The 23,448-nt window shown below is 37.8% G+C and overlaps 1 protein-coding gene across 2 annotated transcripts; it reads right to left on the minus strand.

Moving 5' to 3' along the window:
• Positions 1-777: 777 nt before the first annotated feature.
• adap2 (ArfGAP with dual PH domains 2) lies at positions 778-22,351 on the minus strand. Of its 2 annotated transcripts, XM_028455621.1 has the most exons (11): positions 22,098-22,351; positions 18,891-19,015; positions 18,223-18,314; positions 17,262-17,350; positions 16,910-17,022; positions 7,874-8,023; positions 5,012-5,095; positions 4,359-4,421; positions 2,845-2,922; positions 2,528-2,756; positions 778-1,047 (listed from the first exon to the last, which is right to left on the minus strand). In XM_028455621.1, the coding sequence occupies exons 1-11, from the start codon at positions 22,186-22,188 to the stop codon at positions 1,019-1,021; spliced, it is 1,143 nt and encodes a 380-aa protein (XP_028311422.1). In that variant the 5' UTR covers positions 22,189-22,351; the 3' UTR covers positions 778-1,018. The 2 variants fall into 2 exon arrangements, with proteins under 2 accessions (XP_028311422.1, XP_028311423.1); XM_028455622.1 differs by lacking the exon at positions 7,874-8,023.
• Between the last annotated feature and the right edge of the window lie 1,097 nt (positions 22,352-23,448).

Here is a 23,448-nt window from a genome sequence, read left to right on the forward strand (position 1 = left end):
TGGTGGGTTTTCTAAAATAAACTTTGTTGTCTGTCATAAGACAGTGACATAAATTACTTTTTTTTCTTTTTTGACACAGCCACATCAGTAATAAATACACCACAGTCAAACATAAATTTTGTCAATCTTTGTGTTGATTTCTTTTCTTGAACCATATGCTATTTTTAACACCAGCAGTCATTTTCCATGTGTTTTATATGTTTTTAGGGAATTGTTATATTTTAGATATGGGGATCTTTTTACATAATTTCTCCATTAAATTTTGATTCTATCAACAACACCTAAAGTCTTGATCTATTTAATGGTACCCTTAATTTCTCTTTCTTTTCTTTTTTTTGTATTTTTTGTATTATCTTATATTGTTTGGCCTCTTTGTTTGAATTTACCCATTTTCAGATTGAAATTTTTCCCAATATGCAGATACAGTACATGGTTTTCTGTATTTTAAACATGCGTAGGTAAATATCGTATTTAATTGATGCAATAGACCAGACATGGACAACTGGGAGCCTGGGGGCCACATGTAAAAACACATAACAAATCTAAAAACACACAAAAAATGACACTAAAATACACATAAGAAAAATGCACAAAATTACACAAAAAACACACAAAATGACAGAAAAACACACAAAATGGCAACAAAACACTCAACATGATTAATAGCACAAAACTACAATAAAAAAACACAAAATGACTCCTACAAAGAAACACTACAAAAAATGCACAAAATGACAACCAAAAATAGAAAAAACAACTCCAAAAACACACAAAACCTTTTGTTCTTTACTGTTTTATTGCTCAGGTCTGTTATTATTCTAAATGCTGACATGGATATTGTTTATGTGGCCCTCAGAACAGACAAACACATTTTTGCCGCACCCACTGTGATAAAATGTTCCTGTCTCTGCAATAGACAGTCTCCATTTATAAAAGTCCACAGTGATGGAACAGTCACTCTTCTTGTGTAAAAGCTGCACTTCTGTCCTCAATCATCATGGCAACACCTCTCTGTAGTTCATCTCTTACAATTCACTGCAGTTTCAACTGAAAGCAGAAGCAAATCCTAGTCATGATAAATTCATACATATCAATAATGAGCAAAACCGTACTTGTAAAGCAGCTTTCATTATATGTATGGAAAAAAAAAAATTACAAAAAGTGCAGATGCATTTTTCCAGGAAAAAATGTTCCTCCACATTCTCTCAATAACACACTGATATACAGTAACATAAATGGGGAACAAAATGAACAGCTAAAGTAACAGTTTTTGTTTGGACACTTGGAACAAGTAGATGGTTGGAGGCTCTTGGGATCGCAAGGGATTAGTATGTTAAAAGTTTTCAGAAAACCAAGATTTCCTACACACTAATAAAAAATATTCATTCATTTCTATCACGCACAATAATCTATTGCACCACATGTGTCAAACTCAAGGCCCGGGGGTCAAATCCGGCATTTTAGAGCATCCAATTCGGTCCCCAGGAGAAAGTAAAAATGACAGCGAAAACATGAGATATAGTGTAAATTACCATATAATCCAGTTGTAGATATCACCAGAATTCACCAATTTAATGAAACTCTAACAACATTTTAAGGGCTTGCATCCCACCTCCTGGTGTCGTATACATGGGTGTCGTGTACATGGGTGTCGTATACATGGGTGTAGTATACCTGGGTGTCGTATACATGGTGTAATATACATGGTGTAGTATACATGGTGTCTTATACATGGTGTCGTATACATGGGTGTCGTATACATGGGTGTCGTGTACATGGGTGTCGTATACATGGGTGTAGTATACCTGGGTGTCGTATACATGGTGTAGTATACATGGTGTAGCATACATGGTGTAGTATACATGGGTGTAGTATGGATGATGTAGTATACATGGGGTAGTATGCATTAGCTCATGAGAAGCAATTAACACCTCACGACCAGCTCCTGATCGAATGGTTGTAAGATAATCAAACATGTTTGTAATCCTGGTCGCCGCCCATGAGATTATCACACTGTTGAAGCAGTGCCACAAACCAGCTGACCTCAAACTCTGACACTGCGCATGTGCGAACACCGTAGGACCGGTGTAAAACTGACAGGCCGTACTGCCCACGTCTGCTCAGCCAGTTCCTGGTCCATCACATCGCCGCCTTTCCTTTTTTAAAGCCCTTTTTGCTGAGATTAGCGAGTGTCTCTCCACTTCCAGGTTCTTCTTCTTCGTCCGTTTTAATGGCAACTCTTCAGAGTTCTTCTTCTAATTTGTACATTGCATTTCCAGAAACAAGACCCAGACATGTGTATGGGCGTACAGTGTGAGCAGTCAGAACGTGTCAGAGTGTTGGTTTGTACTTCATTTTGAAAACAGCGACTCATAATTTCAAGTAATCTACAGTAATGCTGCTTTTTGACATAAACCTTTAAGGAACAACTAAGCACATCTTTTATAGGTGTGATGATTATCAGATTTTGGGCACTAATGAACCAAACATGGCTCTATTTCTATCCCGTGTTCATATGGAGGCTTACCGGTGTAATCCTGTGGTGCCATCGGTCTGGACAACACCTTTCTGATGGCATCCATCCATTCCTTCTGTTCTTTCTTGAATTCACACATGAAGACAAACCGTCGATCAGGCATCTCCAATGCAAAGCAACACCTCCACTTGTTTCCCACAGCGTTCTTCACCACATGCTCCTTCACTGAGTAACCGTTGCTCTCAGTGCCGATAAAGATGAGCCCCAACTCCACTGCATCCTGTAGCCAACGGAGTAAAGGAAGGTAAAAGCATCTCACACCACTCTGATCATTACAGGGTTTGATTGTTGAGAAACTTTGTTCTCACCAGAGGAGTTTTGAAGTAAAACAACTTCCTGTTCAGGGAATCCAAAGTAAACCATCTCTTTTTAAACATCTCTGTATTCTACAGGGAGAAAACACAACGCAATGTTAACAACTGCACATTTATATTTATCTTCTATACCTGCCAGTCGTGTAGAGGGAGGTTGGAGCTCAGTATTTTCAGGATGAAAGGCAAATAAAATCATGTTCACACGCTCAAACATACACACTTACAGAAAATAAAATAATAAGGTAATATTCATGTTTGGGAGTAGCTGCAGTAAACCGACACACATTATAATTAGAATTATTATTTCACCTGAGACAATTAAATTTTGTTCAGATAAAGATATAGTGTACACATCTAAGATCATTTGGTCAAAAAAAGATTGTTTGATGATTATTGACATTGTCGGAAAAGTTTTGTGCATTGCATTGTGGAACGTGGAGCAGGGCAGGCTTTAGGTCATTCAGTGCCCTAGGCAAGAGTCGACTTTAATATTCAATTTAGAGAAAACATCTACAGTGATTGTAAAGGGTATGTTTCACGTTTATTATACCTTTTAAAATTATTATTTAAAAAAAATAAATTAAAAAGGGGGGGGGGATTTGGTGCCTTCCAGCAGATGGCGCCCGCCTGTGTTGTCTGTTGGGAAGTGAGTTCCGAAGATATGTTCTTACTTCATTCTTATCGCAATTTTTTTGTGTTTGCCAAAGTGACTTCCCAACACATTTCTCGTGTTATCACGGACTGAAAGTTGTAGCAAAACAATAGTTGATGTTTATTTAGGGTTTACAAAGAAAGATCCAAATCTGGCAGTAATTGAATGTCTCGTGGAGTGAGGTGATATTACGAGGAATACCGGGAACAAACTAGAACAAAAACAGTGTCAAACAATTCACTGTCCTCGTTGACTGGTGAAAAACATAAGAAATCACAGTAAGAATGAAGGAAAAACACTTATATGCATCATTCTATGGGAATCCACATCAGACCATTCAATGTGCAAAACTTTCCAAAATTGTCAATAAGAAAGCGTTTACAGTGGAGAACAAAACAAAGATTTGTACAACAATTTCAAACTTTTGCATCTTTTTTTAATGATCAATTTATTGATCTATGGTCTACACTGTCTTTATCTGATAACTGTTTTTTTTTTTGTCTCCAGCAGCTTTAAATTACGGGACTTGTTTTGAACCTAGCCATTCTGCAATACATCGATGATCTTCCCTAGTTGAGTTTGCATGTTCTCCGAGTGCTAACGTGGACCTTTTTTCCCACTAGTCCAAATATATGTATTTTAGGAATTCCTAAATATCCTGCAGGAATGATAGTGAATATTAAATAATCACTTTTTTTCTTCTTAAAACAGAATCGTGCTTTCTTAAAAGTATCTATTGTTATCATCTTATCACAGTCATAAATAATAATTTCATTCAGAAATAGATGTTTGTGATTCTTTTTAGATGAAAGCATAAATAAACAATACTCATGTTTTAAAATCTCCTTCGACTCACCTTAGGCCCAGTCTTCTCCATGTATCCTTCCTTCAGGTAGTTGTTGGTTATTTTTGGAATGAGCTGAAGAACACACAGTCGGTCAACTTTAAAATGTGTCATGTGACCTAAACTAATGTATATAAACCCTCTCCTTGAAATGGAGGCAGGACACATCAATGCAGTGGTTCACAAGATTTTTTGGATCCTGACCCCATTTTGATATGACACATTTCTTCTTTTTTTTAAATAAAGGTTTTTGATCATGTTTGTTATAATGTGTAACAAATACAGATTAGCTAGGATTAGGGTACAAAGTGACAAGATACTGTGTTATTTTATCTATCCATCCGTTTTCCATCCAGCTTGCTCCTTTTCAGGATCACGGGTTGTATTTTATTTATTCTTTTCCTTATTCTTCTTTTCTTATTGCATTTTCTTTGAACTAGATTTATGTTTGAAAAAGTGAAAATATAGAATACAGATGCTTAAAATTGTATGTTGTGTTCTTATTTGAAAAAAGAATAGAACATTTTATTTGAATTATATGAATTACTAGACATTTCATGCAATCCCATTTAAAATCCAGGCGACCCCACATGGGGTTATGACCCCAAGGTTGAGAAATACTACATTAATATTCTTTCAGATTGAAGGACTTGATCTCAACCCACTTCTTCGATGCTTCCAGTCTGATACACTGTCTTCAGGTAAGCATAGCGAGCAGCACGAATGGCATTGAACCACGTAACAATTTCCTAAAAAATTAGAGAAAAATAACACTAATCAAGTTACAATTCATTATACAATTTGTTTAATAGTTAAAGTACGGTAAACACATAAAAGGATAAATAAGTGCATGAATAAATAATAAAAAGTTTAGGCTTTTGTCATTAACATTGTGAAGGTATATAAAAAAGTTTGTACTAGACAGGATGGGCCTGTACTACAAAGCTGAATATAAATATTTTCACTCAACACAGGTGATTTCAAGATGAATATGTGCACGCTCTCGTGAAATGGGTAGAGATTGCTGCATTAGACCAATCACAATCACATATAAACTGTGTAGAGCAATTTACGTCACAATTAATATGAAGAATTAAAATCCATAATTCAGACCAAAAACAATGATGTTGCTGCAAAAAAAAGCAGGAAGAAAAGAACACAGGCAAGAAGCTGCTGACACTGTTAATTAAGGCTGGGTTTAAAAAAATGGATCAATCGATTTGAATCGATTCTCCTTTGTATAGCCCGATATTGATTCATAAAACTCTTGAATCGAACCTTTTAATATGCCTGTAGATTAGTAGTGCAGCGTCTCGCGCTTCGAGGGGGGAGGGTGTGGGGAGGGCATGCACCGCAGCTCTGCCCAAAAGGTATTGTAAGGACGTGATTCAAGCTGCTGTCATAGTTTTACAGGCTTTAATGGAGGTCGTAGTAAACTGTAGACAATAGTCGATGCTAAAGATGAATACTCAAACACACACAAAACCCAAATCCAAAATTTGGATCACGGATACAGGCGCCCAAAATGAGTTTCCTTCGCAGGGTAGCTGGGCGCACCCTTCGAGATAGGGTGAGAAGCTCAGTCACTCGGGAGGAGCTCGGCGTAGAGTCGCTGCTCCTTCACGTCGAAAGGAGCCAGCTGAGGTGGCTCGGGCATCTGTTTCGGATGCCTCCTGGTCGCCTCCCTCGGGGGGTGTTTCAGGATTGTCCTATTGGGAAGAGGCCTCATGGAAGGCCCAGGACACGCTGGAGGGACTATGTCTCTGAGCTGGCCTGGTGTCGCCTCGGGGTCCCCCCAGAACAGCTGGAGGAGGTGTGCGTGGATCGGGAGGTCTGGGAGTCTCTGCTGAGACTGCTGCCTCCGCGACCCAGCCCCAGATAAAAGCGGAAGAAAATGGATGGATGGATGGACACAAAGAACCGTCTAACACCGTCATTCACTCACACATCCCTGCAGGAACGGAATGTGTTAACACACTGTGACTCTTTCCCCACTTACACCTTAATTTCTGGATGTTTTCTTTTATTTATAATTATTTATTAATTTTTAATGTTTGTGTCTCTTATTATACAGTTAGATTTGTTGTGCAACCACCGGAACATTAGCACAAAACCTTTGTGAGACTCAAAGGAATGAGAATGTCTTGAGTTTACAATGTGTCTTGTTGCCACTTTATTTACACAGCCTGCCCTGTGCTTTCAATTGATTTAAGTCATTGCAATTTTGTTCTGCTCAAATAAAACTTACATGATTAATGTAGCATGAGATTCAATTATTAATGTAAATATTCATATTTTTACTAATGCACCAAGACAAAGTTGTAGTTTCTACTATTTGCATCATTAGTTCTAATGAGAATGTCTTCCATATCCAAGTATAACTGGTACTGCTTGATATCCTTAACTGAATCAACAATCAATCAAAAGTGAATCGTTAATCAAATCAAGAATCGAATCGGGCCCTTGTGAATCGAATCGATTTGGGAAATTCGAATCGATACCCACCCCTACTGTTAATGCGTAAAAGCGTGAGATTATTCAATATTAATCAATGGGATGATAAACGGACAGCGCTCTGATCAGTTTCAGTTTATTACATCACAGACGTGTTTGTATTCAGGTAGTCCTCCTCAATTTATCACACACAAACTGGGATGAGAGCACATTGTTTCACTGTAGTATGTTCCTGCTGATGCTGACAGTGTCACTATACATCAGCTGACTGTAGATAAGTCCATCAGATGTAAACCATGTCACAGTTCTTTGGCTTACACATACTGTACATAGTTAAAGCTAGGGTAGGTGATTTTTTCCAGATACACTTTTTAAGTTTTGGGTTAAAATTGTCTTTATGTCCTAACAGAAATTAAGATCTTATGTGCTCTGAAAATCATCATCTATAGCAGCTGTAAATCTGTAAAAACTTCGACCAATGGAAAAAAACAAACCGTTTTTTTTTAACCAATCACGTCTCCCTGTCCCCCTGCTCGTTCTCGGCCCCTCGCATGCACGAGCTCCGATGACAGAGTTAAAACGTTTTTGGTCATGTTTTTTAACATATATAATGATAAAGGTTATTGATTACTTATACTGCTGAATGAGGCATGAAACAACAAAGTTTCTACACAATACAAGCGATGAGCTAAGCTCCTCTTCTGCAGTAGCTGTGCTTGTGCATGTGAGTGAGATGGAACACAGGGGGAGGGGAGGGGGGTAAAGGTGGAGCCGTCGGGGAGACTACATTCGGAATCATGCTAGCTTTTGAAAGTCACCTACCCTACCTTTATTAATTATCAAAATATTTTTTATATTCAAGTTTACTTATTAAAAAATGTAATTGACCATAACCCTGGTGTTCAGCCTAAGTTACAGTAGTAAGATGTTAGCCAGTGTCATAGTACAGCTCACATTGAATAAATCCTGGAAGTTAGTGTGGTAAGAGGAAATCCAGTTTTGCAGTACAGGCCCAATAAGCTAAGAGAGGATAACATCTGTAGCACTATGAAATGTTAATTGCATGTTCCCACCTCTGGCCTCTCGTGATAGACGTAAATGTTCCTGGTGTGGTTTTCCTGCTGGAATCTGAGCTGCATGCCATGAGGGTGACCAATCTTTTTTGGCTGAAAGGTGACGTTCAGATCCTTCATATTGATTACAGCTTTAGGGGCTTTGGATTCCTGGACAACAACAACAACAAAGAACCGCTGTTGATTTGGGGTGTATTCCAGAAAGAAGGTTCAACAAACTCTGAGTCTAACATACCCCGCGATGGGAAACTGAGTATCTGATTCCATTAAAGTATGAAGTGGGTCAATCCACTCTGAGTACATAAACCTTGAGTTACTCACATGCATGAGAGTGATAAAAAGCCATCATCAATGGAGCAAAGGAGCTATCCTTGCAACCAGCGGGAAGAGAGCCACTCATTTCACCCCAATGGAGCTCGAAGTTCTCCTGCAGGTGTTTGGGGTGTATGGGCCTGTTCTAAAGGTCTACAGATGCTTAAATCACCCGTGATGAGTTGCTTGAACATTGTCGTGCTTTTTGGTCGCATCATCACTCCAGTGACGTGGCGACTGGGGAATAGTATGAAAAGTATGTGTTTGTGGAGCCGGCGGCAGCACTGAGAGGGCAGCACACTTCTTCTCCAGCTGTACATTTACAGCACTTACAGTATCATAGCATCACTTGTACTTACAGTTTAAATGCTCAACTAACAGAATTACTAAATGGTGAGTTCACTCAAACTAATAAAAAGCGTATTCAAGGAGGATTCCACTTTCATTTGGCCCCAGTAAGTTGAAGAAGTCTACAGCCCTCCCGCTGCAGCCTCGGCTCTACAGACAGTGACGGCCGCTTGATGTCGCATCATTTACATTGACTTTGAATGTAATGTAGTTGCCAGAGTCACATTGGGTGTGAACGCATCATAAGAGGAAAAGGTGAAACCGTCGCAGCTGCTGCCAAGAAGTTTGTTAAAAAACGTCATGTTCATTTAGGGTCAATCCGAAAAGTGCACAGGGCAGCAGCCAAAAAATTAAATACAAAACAAACATCACTCAAAACGGTAATGCATATTTAGGTAATCATCTCACCACATTTAGATTTTAAATTGTCGCATCATATTGAAGGGTATAAATGTGTGTTCCCCCTTTACATTGGCCACAGGTTTGTATCCATGGAACTTTACAAAAGACGTCAGTAGGCGTTTAAATGCAGATCAACCTTTCTGATTGCTCTGCATACAATGCCTTTCCCTAAATGCTCTGCATCCCCTATGTTGTAAAGAAAACTACAGTTTGCAAAAAAACGTAAAGCAGCATAACATTAGTAACGATGTGAGCACACGTCTACGGTGTGTGATGTTATAAATGTGTGATACGAAAAGAGTGTCAAGGTTCTGTAAATTAAAGTGTTCCTTGAGAAGCGTTAGTGTTCCCAAAGATATTTGGAATATATTTGGAATGAATGGACAATCAATGGCTGACTGGTGTTCAGGTGGGCGGAGTCAGGCAGAAACCCAGGGATTCTTATACAAAACCTGCGAAGAACTTACCTCTCTTTCTGGAACCGGAAACTCAGTTTCCCTTATTGGAGCTCAAACATACAGTGGGGCAAAAAAATATTTAGTCAGCCACCAATTGTGCAAGTACTCCCACTTAAAAAGATGAGATGGCTGCAATTTTCATCATAGGTATACCTTAACTATGAGAGACAAAATGAGAAAAAAAATCCAGAAAAACACATTGTAGGATTTTTAATGAATGAATTGGTAAATCCCTCGGTAAAATAAGTATATGGTCACCTACAAACAAGCAAGATTTCTGGCTCTAACAGATCTGTAACTTCTTCTTTAAGAAGCTCCTCTGTCCTCCACTCATTACCTGTATTAATGGCACCTGTCCACAACCTCAAACAGTCACACTCCAAACTCCACTATGGCCAAGACCAAAGAGCTGTCAAAAGAGACCAGAAACTAAATTGTATACCTGCACCAGGCTGGGAAGACTGAATCTGCAATAGGTAAGCAGCTTGGTGTGAAGAAATCAACTGTGGGAGCAATTATTAGAAAATGGAAGACATACAAGACCACCGATAATCTCCCTCAATCTGAGGCTCCATGCAAGACTTCACACTGTGGGGTCAAAATGATCACAAGAACGTTGAGCAAAAATCCCAGAACCACACGGGGGGACCTAGTGAATGACCTGCAGAGAGCTGGGCCCAAAGTAACAAAGGCTACCTTCAGTAACACACTACGCCGCCAGGGACTCAAATCCTGCAGTGCCAGACGTGTCCCCCTGTTTAAGCCAGTACATGTCCAGGTCCGTCTGAAGTTTGTTAGAGAGCATTTGGATGATCCAGAAGAGGATTGGGCAAATGTCATATGGTCAGATGAAACCAGGGAGGGAGTTTAAAGTCTGTGTTGCCCAGCGACAGCCCCAAAACATCACTGCTCTAGAGGAGATCTGCATGGAGGAATGGACCAAAATACCAGTAACAGTGGGTGAATTTACAGAAAACGTTTGACCTCTGTCATTGCCAACAAAGGGAACATTACAAAGTATTGAGATTAAATTTTATTATTGACCAAATACTTATTTTTCACCATAATTTGCAAATCAATTCATTAAAAATCCTACAATGTGATTTTCAGGATTTTCTTTTCTCATTTTGTCTCTTATAGTTGAGGTATACCTATGATGAAAATTACAGGCCTCTTATCTTTTTAGGTGGGAAAACTTGCACAGTTGGTGGCTGACTAAATACTTATGATGAACATAACCCCCTTTCTGGAATACTCCACATTGATCACTTTGCTTTTCAGATTGTTGTACTTCAACTGCTAAACTTTAAGAGTAAATAAACCCCTGCTTTCTGCTGACCTGCCACTAGGAAGAAAATTTAAAAAAGCCTTGATTATGGGTGTTAATGCTGTAGCAGTAAGACTCAGGCAGCCCACAGAGCTGTGTGCAGAGACAGATGGTAATGCACACAATGATGTGACTGTACACACACACATAGCGACTTCACACAGCTGAGATGTGTCACTACAACTTCAGGCACACACAATCACAACGTGAAGCTCACACACAGCCTTACAGACACCACTCAGGGGCAAACAGCCCTGCTCTCCCACCACCGCACGCACATAGACGATCGATCTGCACGGATCACAGCCGAGATAAAGTCGTTGGAAAAGACGCTGGAAAGATCACTGGAAAGCCTTCAAAGTGAAGTAAAGGTACTGAAACAACAAAATATAAAGAATGCTGAAGAGCTAAAACTGCTAAACGCGAGGGTTGAAGAGCTGGAACAAAAGGAAAGAGAGAAAGATGTCATCATTACAGGCCTAAAGATAGCACCCAGGAGACAGACAACGGAAGCGAGTGACGAAGACACAAAATCAATTGAACAACAGGTCACTGATTACTTGGAGTCGAAGGACATTGTCCTGAACCCTAACAACATCAACTCCTGCCAACTCTTGCCAAAGCGTAATGACAAAAGAGCTGTAAAAATCACCTTCACGAATGTGAAATTTAAAGGAGAACTATTGAAGCAAGGCAAGAAATTGAAAAAAACAAAGGTTTTCATGAATGAACACCTGACAAAACAAAACGCAAGCATCGCATGGAAGGCACGCCAAATAAAAAAAGGAGGAAAAATTCTGAAGACGTGGACAAGGAACTGCAGGATTTATATCACACCACTGGGAGAAGAGAACGGAAAACCAATCTTCATCAAAACGATGGAAGACTTGGGAAAATATGAAGGATCCACCTAAACAACAACATTACTGATGGTAATCATGGACATGAACCCAGATCAATATAAACACTGGAAACAAGACTCAGACTGTGCTTACTTTTCGGACACTGAATTCAATGCGGCACTGTCAGAAACTTGGCTAAATGAACAAAAAGGTATGAACTTTACGATAAAAGGCATTATACATAAAAGATAACAATGAAATGGAGAATGTGTAACAGTAAAAATAACGAGACCAAAGGGAGAACATATTAATCTGTTGTTTGTCTCCTGATTGACAACATCCACCCAGAAACACACGCAAACACATGCAAAAAAAAAAATTAATAAATACATTATATAAAAAATATCTTAAAGACAAAACATTGAAAACGGAACTACATCCTATGGAAATTACAACAAATACTACATACCAAATCACTGAAGATAATCTATTCTTCCCTTATTGGGTCACATTTAAATTACTGCTCAGAAATCTGGGGAAACACCTACAAAACGTATCTTGAACCTTTATTTAAACTTAAAAAAAACAAAAAACAATTTGAATTCTATATAAAGCACCACACAACGCACACACAAACAAACTAATTGAAAAAAGGCCAAATACCTAAAACTGCAAGAAATACACTACAACACACAAATTCTCGCATTTAGGGCCTCACTTAAAACACTCCCATATCAAATACAAAAACGTTTCATATACAAACAAACTGCTTATAAACTAAGACATAGTAATGTGTTTATACGAGAAAGGGTTAAATCTAACATTGGAAAACACAGCACTGTCAATAGCTATTAACAGCTAGAATAACCTTGATGCAGAGACAAAACAAGGATCTTCGAAAGACAATTAAGTTTTTTTTTTAACTGGAGGAACGTAAACAAAGTCAGGGAATGGAATCTGCAGGGAACAAGGATGACACGAACAACGATGGAGAGGAGGAATGAAAAAAGACAACACTGACTACAGATGAGAATAAATCCTACATAAAAAAGGACAAAAAAAAAAAAAAAAAAGAAATGAAATTGTGTTCAGAACAACCAGAGGGACAAGCTTTGATGTAAATTTTCTGTGTACAAAACAGGGGACGGGACTTGGATAAGCAAACTGCTTCTCTCGTCTCCTTTTACGGCATGTACAAAAAAAAAGGAATAACAAAACTTCTGTGAATGCAACCATGTCGGAAATAAACTGAATAAATAAAATAAATAAATAGCGATAAAAAGTACACACACGTCCGTGCACACGCAGAGACAGACAGGAATACACACATAGCATAGATGTGTCTGTAAATACGCACAGAGGCTATCTTGATGAATCCTCTATAGAAGCACAGAGTCAAAAACATCACCGCTACAGCGGCTGTTTCACATGGAACAAAGTGGACTTCCTCATTTAGGCTGTCAATCAATGCTCACTGAGGGCTGTGATTGGACGAAACCCTCTTCTTCTTCTTCTTCTTCTGTGTAGTTTTACGGTTGTTGGCAACCAAGGCAAGAAGCATTACCACCTAGAGGAAACTCTCCTTCCTTCTCTCAGCTTTTATAGGAGGGGTGGGCCAACAGTGAAAGCTGATGACATAGGGGAATCCAAAGAATCTGTCTCAGCCAAAAAAACACTTGTAATAGCCGGCGTTCAGCCCTTAGTAGCCAGTAACTCTGACATTTTACACCTAAATACGCAAAATTAAAATACTTTTACTAAAATACGAAGAGCGGAACTAGGATTAATAAACAGCATTACTTAATACCCAAATATACAGTACATATGTATTCAGCAGAAAAAAATTGGGTTTGGGGTTTAGTTACTCTTTAAAGGCACATTCTGTAACTTTTGGCCACTTGGGGCGCTAGACCTGTAACTTTCACGTCTAGCGCCCCTAGTGGCCACAAGCGCCGTAGCACGGTCGCAAAAATCAGCCGCCCCTCTCTCCGCCGCCGGAGGCCCAGCGCTTGGCCCTCCTTGCCGCATCGGTGGCGCTCCCCCCTACTCCCTGGCCTCGTCGCCGACGTCGGCTCCCTTCACTGGGAGTCGGCGCGGGCGAGGGACAGGCGACCCGGTGAGAGCCAATCCTTATCGCGAAGTTACGGATCTGACTTGCCGACTTCCCTTACTTAAAAATCCACGTTTAACTGAACTATCGCGGCGATTAATGCACCATTAATCCAACACGAAACTACCATATTGTGCTCTTTTGGCTGTAAACAGAAGCTAACTCGTTTCAGCTGCCCACAGCAATGGCGCCGATTCAGGAAATGCCCGTATGTTGTGAAAACATGTGGGAACTGTATATATCCGAGCCTGTGGTCACGAAACTGCCGTAAAGTGATACGTTCGCCAGGCATTTTCCAGGTCACATGACCTGGCCAAAGACGGTCCGTCTATCCAAACTTACATAGTCGGTATTTCAAGAGGGAAGCCACGCTCGGAGCATTGATGTTGTCAAGTCCTGTATATTGGCCTGAGGAATCATTTAAAATAATTCATATCAATCAATCAATCAATCAATCTTTTATTTGCATAGCGCCAAATCATAACCAATGGTATCTCAAGACACTTTACAGTAGAGCAGTCTTAAGGACGGACTCTTCATTTTATGGATACACACATATGCATATATACGTATATACACATACATATGTATCCCACACCCAACATGAATTCATCATGGTGGCAAGGAAAACCTTCTGTTAAGCAGCAGGAACCTTGTGTGGATCCCATTCCTATGATGAACAGCCATCCACGTTATGCTGTGTTGGGTGTGTGCAGAGGAAAGGGTGGAGACAGAGTTGTTGAGACTCTGTAACTCCACACTGAGGATCCCACGGACCTGCAAGACAAAAGCCAGAAGGAGTACAGGAGCAAACACACAAGGGAAGAAACAGACATAGAGGGAGTGTTTGAGAGAGGAATGGGACCCTCTCCGGTCTCTCTCTAACCTAAATGACCTCTCTCTTAATGCCCTCTCCAACCTCTCGCCAAACGAGCATGCCAGACCCCCCCACCGGCAGTCTATGCCTATTGCATCTTAACTATGAGCTATGAGCTGGTTCCTAACTAAAAGCTTTACCAAAGAGGAATGTTTTGATCCTAACCTTAAAGGTAGAGAGGGTGTCTGCCCCCCGAACCGTGGTTGGTAGATGGTTCCAGAGAAGTGGGGCCTGATAACTGAAAGCTCTTCCTCCTATACTACTTCTAGAGACAAATGGAACAACGAGTAGTCCAGCATTTTGAGAGCGTAGTGTTCTGGGGGGATTGTATGGCACTACAAGCTCCTTGAGATAGGCTGGTGCCTGTCCATTTAGGGCTTTATAAGTGAGAAGAAGAATCTTGAATTCTATTCTATATTTTATGGGAAGCCAATGCAGAGAGGCTAATACAGGAGTAATGTGATCTCTTCTCCTAGTTTTAGTCAGTACACGTGCTGCAGCATTTTTGAACCAGCTGAAGTGTCTTAAGCGACTTGCTCGGGCAGCCTGCTAAAAGAGAATTACAATAATCCAGTCGAGAGGTAACAAAAGCATGGACTAGCTTTTCGGCGTCGCCCTGAGACAGGATAGATCTGATTATAGCAATGTTACGGAGATGAAAGAAGGCAGTTCTTGAAGTTTGTTTTATGTGAGAGTTGAAGGATAAATCCTGATCAAATAGAACCCCAAGGTTTCTAACAGTTGTGCTTCGTGCCAGAGTAATGCCATCTAGGGCAGTTAGGCTAGCATAGGTTTCTCTAAGGTTTCATGGGCCCAGTACAATGACCTCAGTCTTGTCTGAGTTAAGAAGAAGAAAATTTTGGTCCATCCAGGCCCTAATGTCCTTTAGACAGGTCTCAAGTTTAGATAGCTGATTTGTCTCACCTGGCTTCATTGATACATACAGTTGGGTATCATCAGCATAGCAGTGAAAGTTAACAAAGTATTTTCTCATAACATTACCAAGGGGGATCATATAGATACAGAATAGGATTGGACCTAGCACAGAGCCCTGAGGAACCCCGTAGCATACTTTAGTGTACACAGAAGACTTATTATTCACGTGTACAAACTGGTACCTATCAGATAGGTAGGACTTAAACCAGTTTAGGGCAGTCCCTGTGATTCCAAGTAATTCCTCTCATCTCTCTAGTAGAATATAGTGATCTATAGTGTCAAAAGCTGCACTAAGATCTAATAAAACCAGCACTGAGAGTCGTCCTTCATCTGAAGCCCAGAGTAGATCATTAGTTACTTTAACTAAAGCAGTCTCTGTGCTGTGTTGAGCTCTAAAGCCTGACTGGAAGTCCTCGAACAGGCTGTTGTTTTGAAGAAATTCACAGAGCTGAGCCGCCACAACTTTCTCAAGAATCTTTGAAATAAAAGGAAGATTAGATATAGGCCTGTAGTTTGCTAAAGTGCTGGAATCAAGAGTAGGTTTTGTGAGAAGGGGTTTGAATACAGCTACTTTAAAGGACTGTGGCACGTAGCCTATTGATAGGGATATATTTATTGTCTCCAACAAAGATGGGCAGACCAGGGGAACAACTTCTTTAAACAGCTTAGTTGGGATCGGATCTGAAAGGCAGGTCGATGGTTTGGAAGATGAAATAATAGAGTTAAGTTGCTGAAGTCCTATATGTGTGAAACAGTTTAGGTTAGGCCTATTTACATTTAATGGTACAGCAGGCCCAGGTGAAGGCAGGGAGTGGCTAATTTTATCTCTAATCTTGTGAATTTTATCGTTAAAAAATGTCATAAAGTCCTCACAGCTGAGGGCTAGAGGAATCATGGGCTCAATAGAGCTCTGACTTTGTGTTAGCCTGGCTACAGTGCTGAAAAGGTACCTCGGATTATTTTTATTTTCTTCAATTAGTGAGGAATAGTATGTAGATCGACTATGTCGTAAGGCTGTCATGTATTTACTATGGCTTTCTTGCCAGAGTATTCGTGACTCCTCTGTTTTATTGGAGCGCCACATTCTCTCTAATTTACGGGTTGTTTGTTTGAGTGTGTGAGTTTCAGAGCTAAACCACGGAGCTTTCCTCTGACGTTTAATAGTTTTTTCCCTCAATGGGGCAATTGAGTCCAAGGTGGATTTTAGTAGACTAGCAGAGCTATCGACAAGCAGATCCAGTTGAGAGGGGTTATAATTAATATCATAGTTATTTATTGGATGGGTCAACTCTTTAGGTCAAAAGTCCACGGTGTGCCTTTAAGCAGCACTTTTCTTTTACACCATGTGCTGTATCACGAAAGGACTAGACCTGTTTGGCAAAGACGTGGTATGATAAACTTAAGCTGTGTCAAAGATGACTCACATTGTCTTTGTTGTAGTACAGCAGGGTAAATTCCTTCTCTGACAGAACAAACTTCCTGCTCAGAAACTGGGGCTTGTTTTTTCCTTTCTTCAACAGCTTTCCTTCATATAAACCTGTTGTTGAGCCAATAAAAACACACAGTGACACCTGCATTACTGTATGAGTACCAGTAAATACTTAAATTACAATGAAGTTTCTTTGTTTGTTGCAGCAGGAAATAAATCACACTTTCTTAATGTTCTGGTAAAACAAACTGTTTCTTTCTTCAAATACCATTCATGATAAAAAAAGAGACATTGTTCAAATTAATTACCATGACATCTATCCAGTATGAGTGCAGTGGAAGCCTCACCTGTGGAATATGGCAGAGGTGGATATCGCATTTCTCCAGTGAATTCTCTTCGCTCATATTTCGCTCGAATCCACTGCTCCCTCAGGAAGCTGTGATTGAAATACAACACACAAATGTAAGAAATGATGGCGAAAGTCTAAATAATTCCTTATCTCGTCACCCTCATAACAAAAGTGCCATTGGGCCATTATGAGATTTTTATAATAATTTTTTATTTTATTTTTGCAATATTTCTCAATATTTGTATCATTTTAATCTAAAAAAAAAATATTCAAAATTTTAAGATTTGTATGATATGAAAGTAAACGAGTTGGACATACAATCTTTGAAAAAAAAATAAATGACAATGCGATAAGATCATGACTTATATATTGTAATTATACAGTTTTAACCCCCTTAATAACCTTGGGGTCAATTTGACCCCATTGCATTCATCATTCAAAAATAATAGTTTGACCATTCTTTGCTCACTTTAACCCCAAGCTGTTTTAGCTGTGTAAAACATGTCTATCTGTGTGTGACCCATGCGTGACTTTACATTCCCACACCTGCAGGTGCAGAGTTGATACTTTTGATGACTTGTGCTTGTCCTGATGGTGGCGCTAGAGAACAGGTCATGGTTTCATTATCAGGGAGTTATGTATGTATTCAACGGATAAACAAAGTGCCTGACATAAAAACTTGTAATGTGCACACACACTCTCTATTGAAAACGTCATCTAGGAAAAGGTTTACTGTCAATAAGGTTTTGGAACAGCTCCTTCACAGTAAAAGTGACGTAGAGGACGCAATCTCATCTGATGAAATACAAATAAGCAAATATGTTAATTGGGGGGGGTCAACAATGGAGTCAAAATGTGGGAGTAATATTTGAGGATAATAGGAGGGTTAATTAAACTGCAAGTTTTTTTGCTGCTATAGTTTTATGAAGGTGTTTGGATTTTAAATCCTGGAAAAATACCTGGGATCGTTCAGTTTTGGTCGATAGTAGTATGGTGGGACATCTGCTTCATACTCAGCCTGTGCGATCACATTGCCTTTGGATTTCATAAGCTTGCAAAAAAAAAAAAAAAAAAAAAAAAAGGTAGAAAAAATAAATCCAGATCAAGAAAGTAAACAGACACAGAGCTGGACGATATTGACCAAAATTCATATCTCTATAATCTTTTCTAAAAATGGCCAAATACGATATACATCTTGATATTTTTAACTCAATAAAACTTAAGCAGAAAGACAATTCTGGGTTAAATTTGCTGATGAAAAATGCTACACAGGCACATTTGTTAACAAACAGATGCACAATATGAGCCACTTTTGGCTTTTTCTCCTAAAAGGTACAGCAGTGAGTGAGTTCTGTATTGTGGCTTGTTTAGGGGAAGGTCTGGGTTAGGATGCACTGAAAATCCATCTAACTGTGGTTTTCATGCTGTTCTGACTAGTAGCAAAAGCAGCAACTCCTAAAACAAATATTTTAATACAAAATAAGCTATAAAAATATATATATGTACTGTATATATATATTTTTTTTTCTATAAAATGGACAACTCAATCAATTGTGAATCTCGATATATTGCCCAGGTCTAAACAAACAACATTTTCTTAACTGTAACAGTGGTAATCAGCCAGTACCTCCAGTTGCCTGACATCCCAGAAGTCGAGTTTGATGGATTTGACCGGACTGGGCAGGTTACGGTGGATCCCACAGCAGTTCATACACACAAACACTCCCAGCTTGTAGGACGCCCATTCTGGATCTTAAAGTGGACAAAAGCTCAGCTCCAGTAAATTTAAAGGTTGCATTTTTAAATGTCCATCAAATGTTGTGTAAATTCCACTTCACATTGTTATATATATATACTGTATATATATATATATATATATATATGTGTGTGTGTGTGTGTGTGTGTGTGTGTGTGTGTGTGTGTGTGTGTGTGTGTGTGTGTGTGTGTTGTGAGTGTTGTATTCCTGCTGCCTCTCTGTCCCACATTTCATTCAAGGGACATAATCAAGAAATGTATGTGATAAAACTTGTTTGATGACTCAATAAAAAAAAAATTAAAAAAAGGGACATAATCAAACAGCATCACACGTCAGAATGAACAAACAGCAATCTAACATTACCTGAAAACAGCCAAATCATCATTTTGAATGAAAAATTGATTGATTACTTAAACCTAATATCAAGGATTCTTTCTTTTCAGCTTCAAACATCAAAATGATCAAAACTGACCAAATATTAAAAACCTTTATAGAGGTTATGGAGGTTGATTTGTGTCTTTAAGATTCAGTTAACAAAACAATGTTTCAATCGGAAAAAAAAAACAAAAAACATTTTCAAAACAAAGAATAAAAGTATGAAGTAAAGAAGAAAAAAAGTAATGCAAATCACAAAAAAGTACAAAAGCATATCTGAGACCCAAATAATTGCATTTGAACACTTTTTAAATGTTTTTTTTTCATTGAAATGTATTTCTTTGATTGAAATGTTTTTTTTTTGTTTTTGAATTATAAATTCACAAATGTACTACCCAAAATATGGTTCAAATACAAAAAAACCCCCAAAAAACATTTTCAATCAAAGAAAAAAAGTGTTCTCAAATATACTTTTGCATTTGAACACTTTGTTTCTTTGACTGAAAATATTTATTTTTTCGATTGAAGTGACTTTTGTTTTGATTGAAAAGTGTTTTTTTTTAATTTTTTTTTTTATGGAATATTAAAGACACAAATCTACCTCCATATTCCTACAGCATGAAGTAAGTCACAATTTCACTGGAATCGACTTCCTCATTCTTTGTTTTTCTGTTATCTCAAATAAGAAATGTAAATTTAAAAATTAAAAAGAATAAGGTCACTAGTAATTAAATATTTATCTCTGACCATTTACCTTTTGTTCACTCACATTTTTAATGAAAACCTGGACACTTAAGATAAATATTAAGCATCACTGTGACCACACAGAGGTAACAAGTCCTAAATCATTTGATGATTGACACCGACATTATTCTCTGTCCCTTTAAGAAGAACAGAGAGGTGGCGAGGGGCTGGCCTGGAGAGAGCTGGAGGCGGCCTTAAGTGGACCAGACCATTGCAGAGGGGGACTGGGGTTAAGGGGGCTGTGTTTGTCCCTTAGTTTTGGTTGTTTATCCCCTGTGTTTCTGCTTATTTATATTTGGTATGGTCCAAGCTGTATTTAAGTTGACTCCTGTCTCATTTGAGGAGGTCAGTTTGTTTGTGTCTCTTTGCACATTCTATCTTACAAATGTAACATTATGTTAAGTTGACCTCTTTTATTGGCCTGTGTTTGTCTGTGGCCAATAAAGAAGCTTTTTTTGAAATGTAAAGCTTTTGTCTCCTTGCCTCACTGCTTGGTCCCTAACAATCACCTTTTGATCTAATTCTCAAACATAATCAGGCAATGCAGAAGTACAATCATAATAACCACCAAGTCTACGTCAAATGGTCTCAAAAATCAACTGAAGGTCGAGTCAAGTTAAACTGAGATGCTGTTGCATTTGATTTTATACTATAAAACAAAGAAATTCTGGAAGGTAAAGACATACATATGGAGGTACATTTGTGTCTTTATTATTCAGTCAAAAAAATATTTTTTAATTAAAAAAAAAAAAAAATTGCTTAAATCAAAAAACACATTTTCAATCAAATAAAAAAGTGTTTCAATGCAAATAAATATGTGACACTTTTTTCTTTGACTGTAAATGGTGAGTTATCATCTTCTTTGTATTTAGGTTATATTATGGTATAGGACATTTGTGTCTTTATTATTCAATCTGATTCGATTATGGAACGGTTTAAAGGAGGATCTGAAGGAGTGTCCAGACATTAATAAAGTTAAAGCAATTTACAGACAAACATGCTTTCAACATAAAACATGGAAGAATGTACACGTGTAAGGAATATGATAATGTAATGTATGATGATTTGTTGGATGTTGGTTTTCCATATTTTTTGGGTTTTTTTATAAATTGACGAGATGATTTTTTATAGGAAATAATTTTCTTTTTTTTTTCTGAGTTGATGAGATAAAAAATAAGTAAATTAAAAAATGACCTGTTTTCATGTTTTTACAGGAGATGTTTTTTGTTTTTTATAATTTGACAAGATTATTTTTTATAGAAAATATTTTTCGTTTTTCTTCTGAGTTGATGACATAAAAAAAAGTAAATAAAAAAATTGACCTGTTTTTACGCTTTTATAGAAAATATTTTTCAATTTTGTATGAATTGATGAGATAATTTTTTATAGGAAATATTTTTCGTTTTTTCTGAATTGACAAGATATTTTTATAGGACATATTTTTCGTTTTTTTTCTTTTCTGAGTTGATGAGATAAATAATAAGTAAATAAAAATAATGGACCTGTTTTTATGCCTTTATAGGAAATATTTTTCAGTTTTTCTGAGTTTTTCTAGTTTTTATAGGAAATTCATACTTCCTTATAAAAACGTATGTCATTAATGCAGAAAAAACGAAAAATATTTCCTATAAAAACACAGACTTTTTTAATGTTATTATTTTTATCTCATCAATTCAGAAAAACACAAACGTGTTTCTTCTTCAGTGAACGCAATAAGCTTCTGTAATAAATGATTATTATTATTTTAATTTAAACAATTTTTATTTAATTGGAGGTGTGTTTTGATTGAAATTACGTTTTATTGATTGAAGCAACTTTTTTTTTTTATTATTAAATAATAAAGTGATAAATCTACCTCCAGTGCTGTGAAAGGATGAGTGTTACTGGTAACCACAAACACTTAATTTATTGATTGTCTTGTTGCATGGATGGATGAACGGATGGATGATCGTTACTCACCAGGCTGTCCACAGTCCGCACACCGGTCATTACCTTCCTGCTTCACCAGCTCCTGCAGGACTTGTTCTTTTATCTTTTGCTGTTCTTCCATCGCGTTAAAAAGTCAGATTCTGTCTTCAGCAGTAAAGCTGTCACATAGCTTCACTTTAACTGTCTTTAGTCTTTAAATGTGAGCTTCATTCTTCACTAAACCACAAGTAATTACAGCCCGACGCACTCAGGTGTGACACTATGACACTTCATGGTGTAACGGATCTATTGGTTAGCGCGTTGTTTTGCGACGTTTCCGTGTTTTAGATTCAAGATTCAAAGTGTTTATTGTCATGTGCACAGTAAAGAAACACGTTTTACTGAAATTTCTATTTTGCTCCCCACACTGGATGCCACAAAAAACAAAAAAACAAGAACAGACAAAGAAAACAAATAAAGAAAAAAATATAGTAACAATAATTATAATAATTTAAAAAAGTAAAAAGTGAAGTCCGAGGGAAAAGGGTTTTTGGGTGAGCATGTGGGGAATGACCGTAATAGCGTCCATTTTTCTCTCTCTCTGTGTCTTTATATTTAAAAAGAATATTCAAGCACATACAAATATGAGTTGTTCTGATAAATAATTAAATTAGTGTAGTACAACTATGAAGAGCAACACGGTCTTCTACGGCTTTTAGTTAGTAGTAGCTCGAGCAACAGTTGGTCGGCTACAACCGGAAGTTGATCACTAGTTGGAACGGAAACCAGTAAGTTTGTAACAGTGGTGCTGGTGAGCTGCTTTCAAACCTCTAAACCAGTTTAACTGGACGAGTGGGATACTTCCTGACAATCAGCTGCACCAGTCACGTATTTTTTTTTATTATTATTATTTTTTTTTTACTGATGTTTCATTTACTTCAGTTTAAACTCTAGACACTTATATTTTATATTAATCCTCCTATTATCATTGAGGTCAATTTGACCCCGTTCTTTGTTAACCATTCAAAAAATAAAAGCTGACTTTTTGATTTTTGCTTTGATCATATTCATATGACTTTTTCTAATTTGATAGGTACAAATGAGTAAGCATAACATTATCATATTGTGGCTAATATATATATTTATATTATTGTCATCATACACAATTTGGTGGTGCAAGAGTACAGGTATAAAGAAAAAAGAGTATATAATAAAATAAAAACACAATACGTTTGTAAAATATTAAATAAAAACAATAAAATAAAATCAAATAAATAAAATGTACTGTACAATAGGAGAGCATTATAGCAGCAATGGGAATAAATATACGTATATATTGCACATTGAAGAGTGACTGAAACAATGGAACAGGGTGTGATTACTGTGTGTTCAGTTCCCGGAT

This window comes from Gouania willdenowi, chromosome 8 (genome assembly GCF_900634775.1).
Source record: "Gouania willdenowi chromosome 8, fGouWil2.1, whole genome shotgun sequence".
NCBI lineage: Eukaryota > Metazoa > Chordata > Actinopteri > Blenniiformes > Gobiesocidae > Gouania > Gouania willdenowi.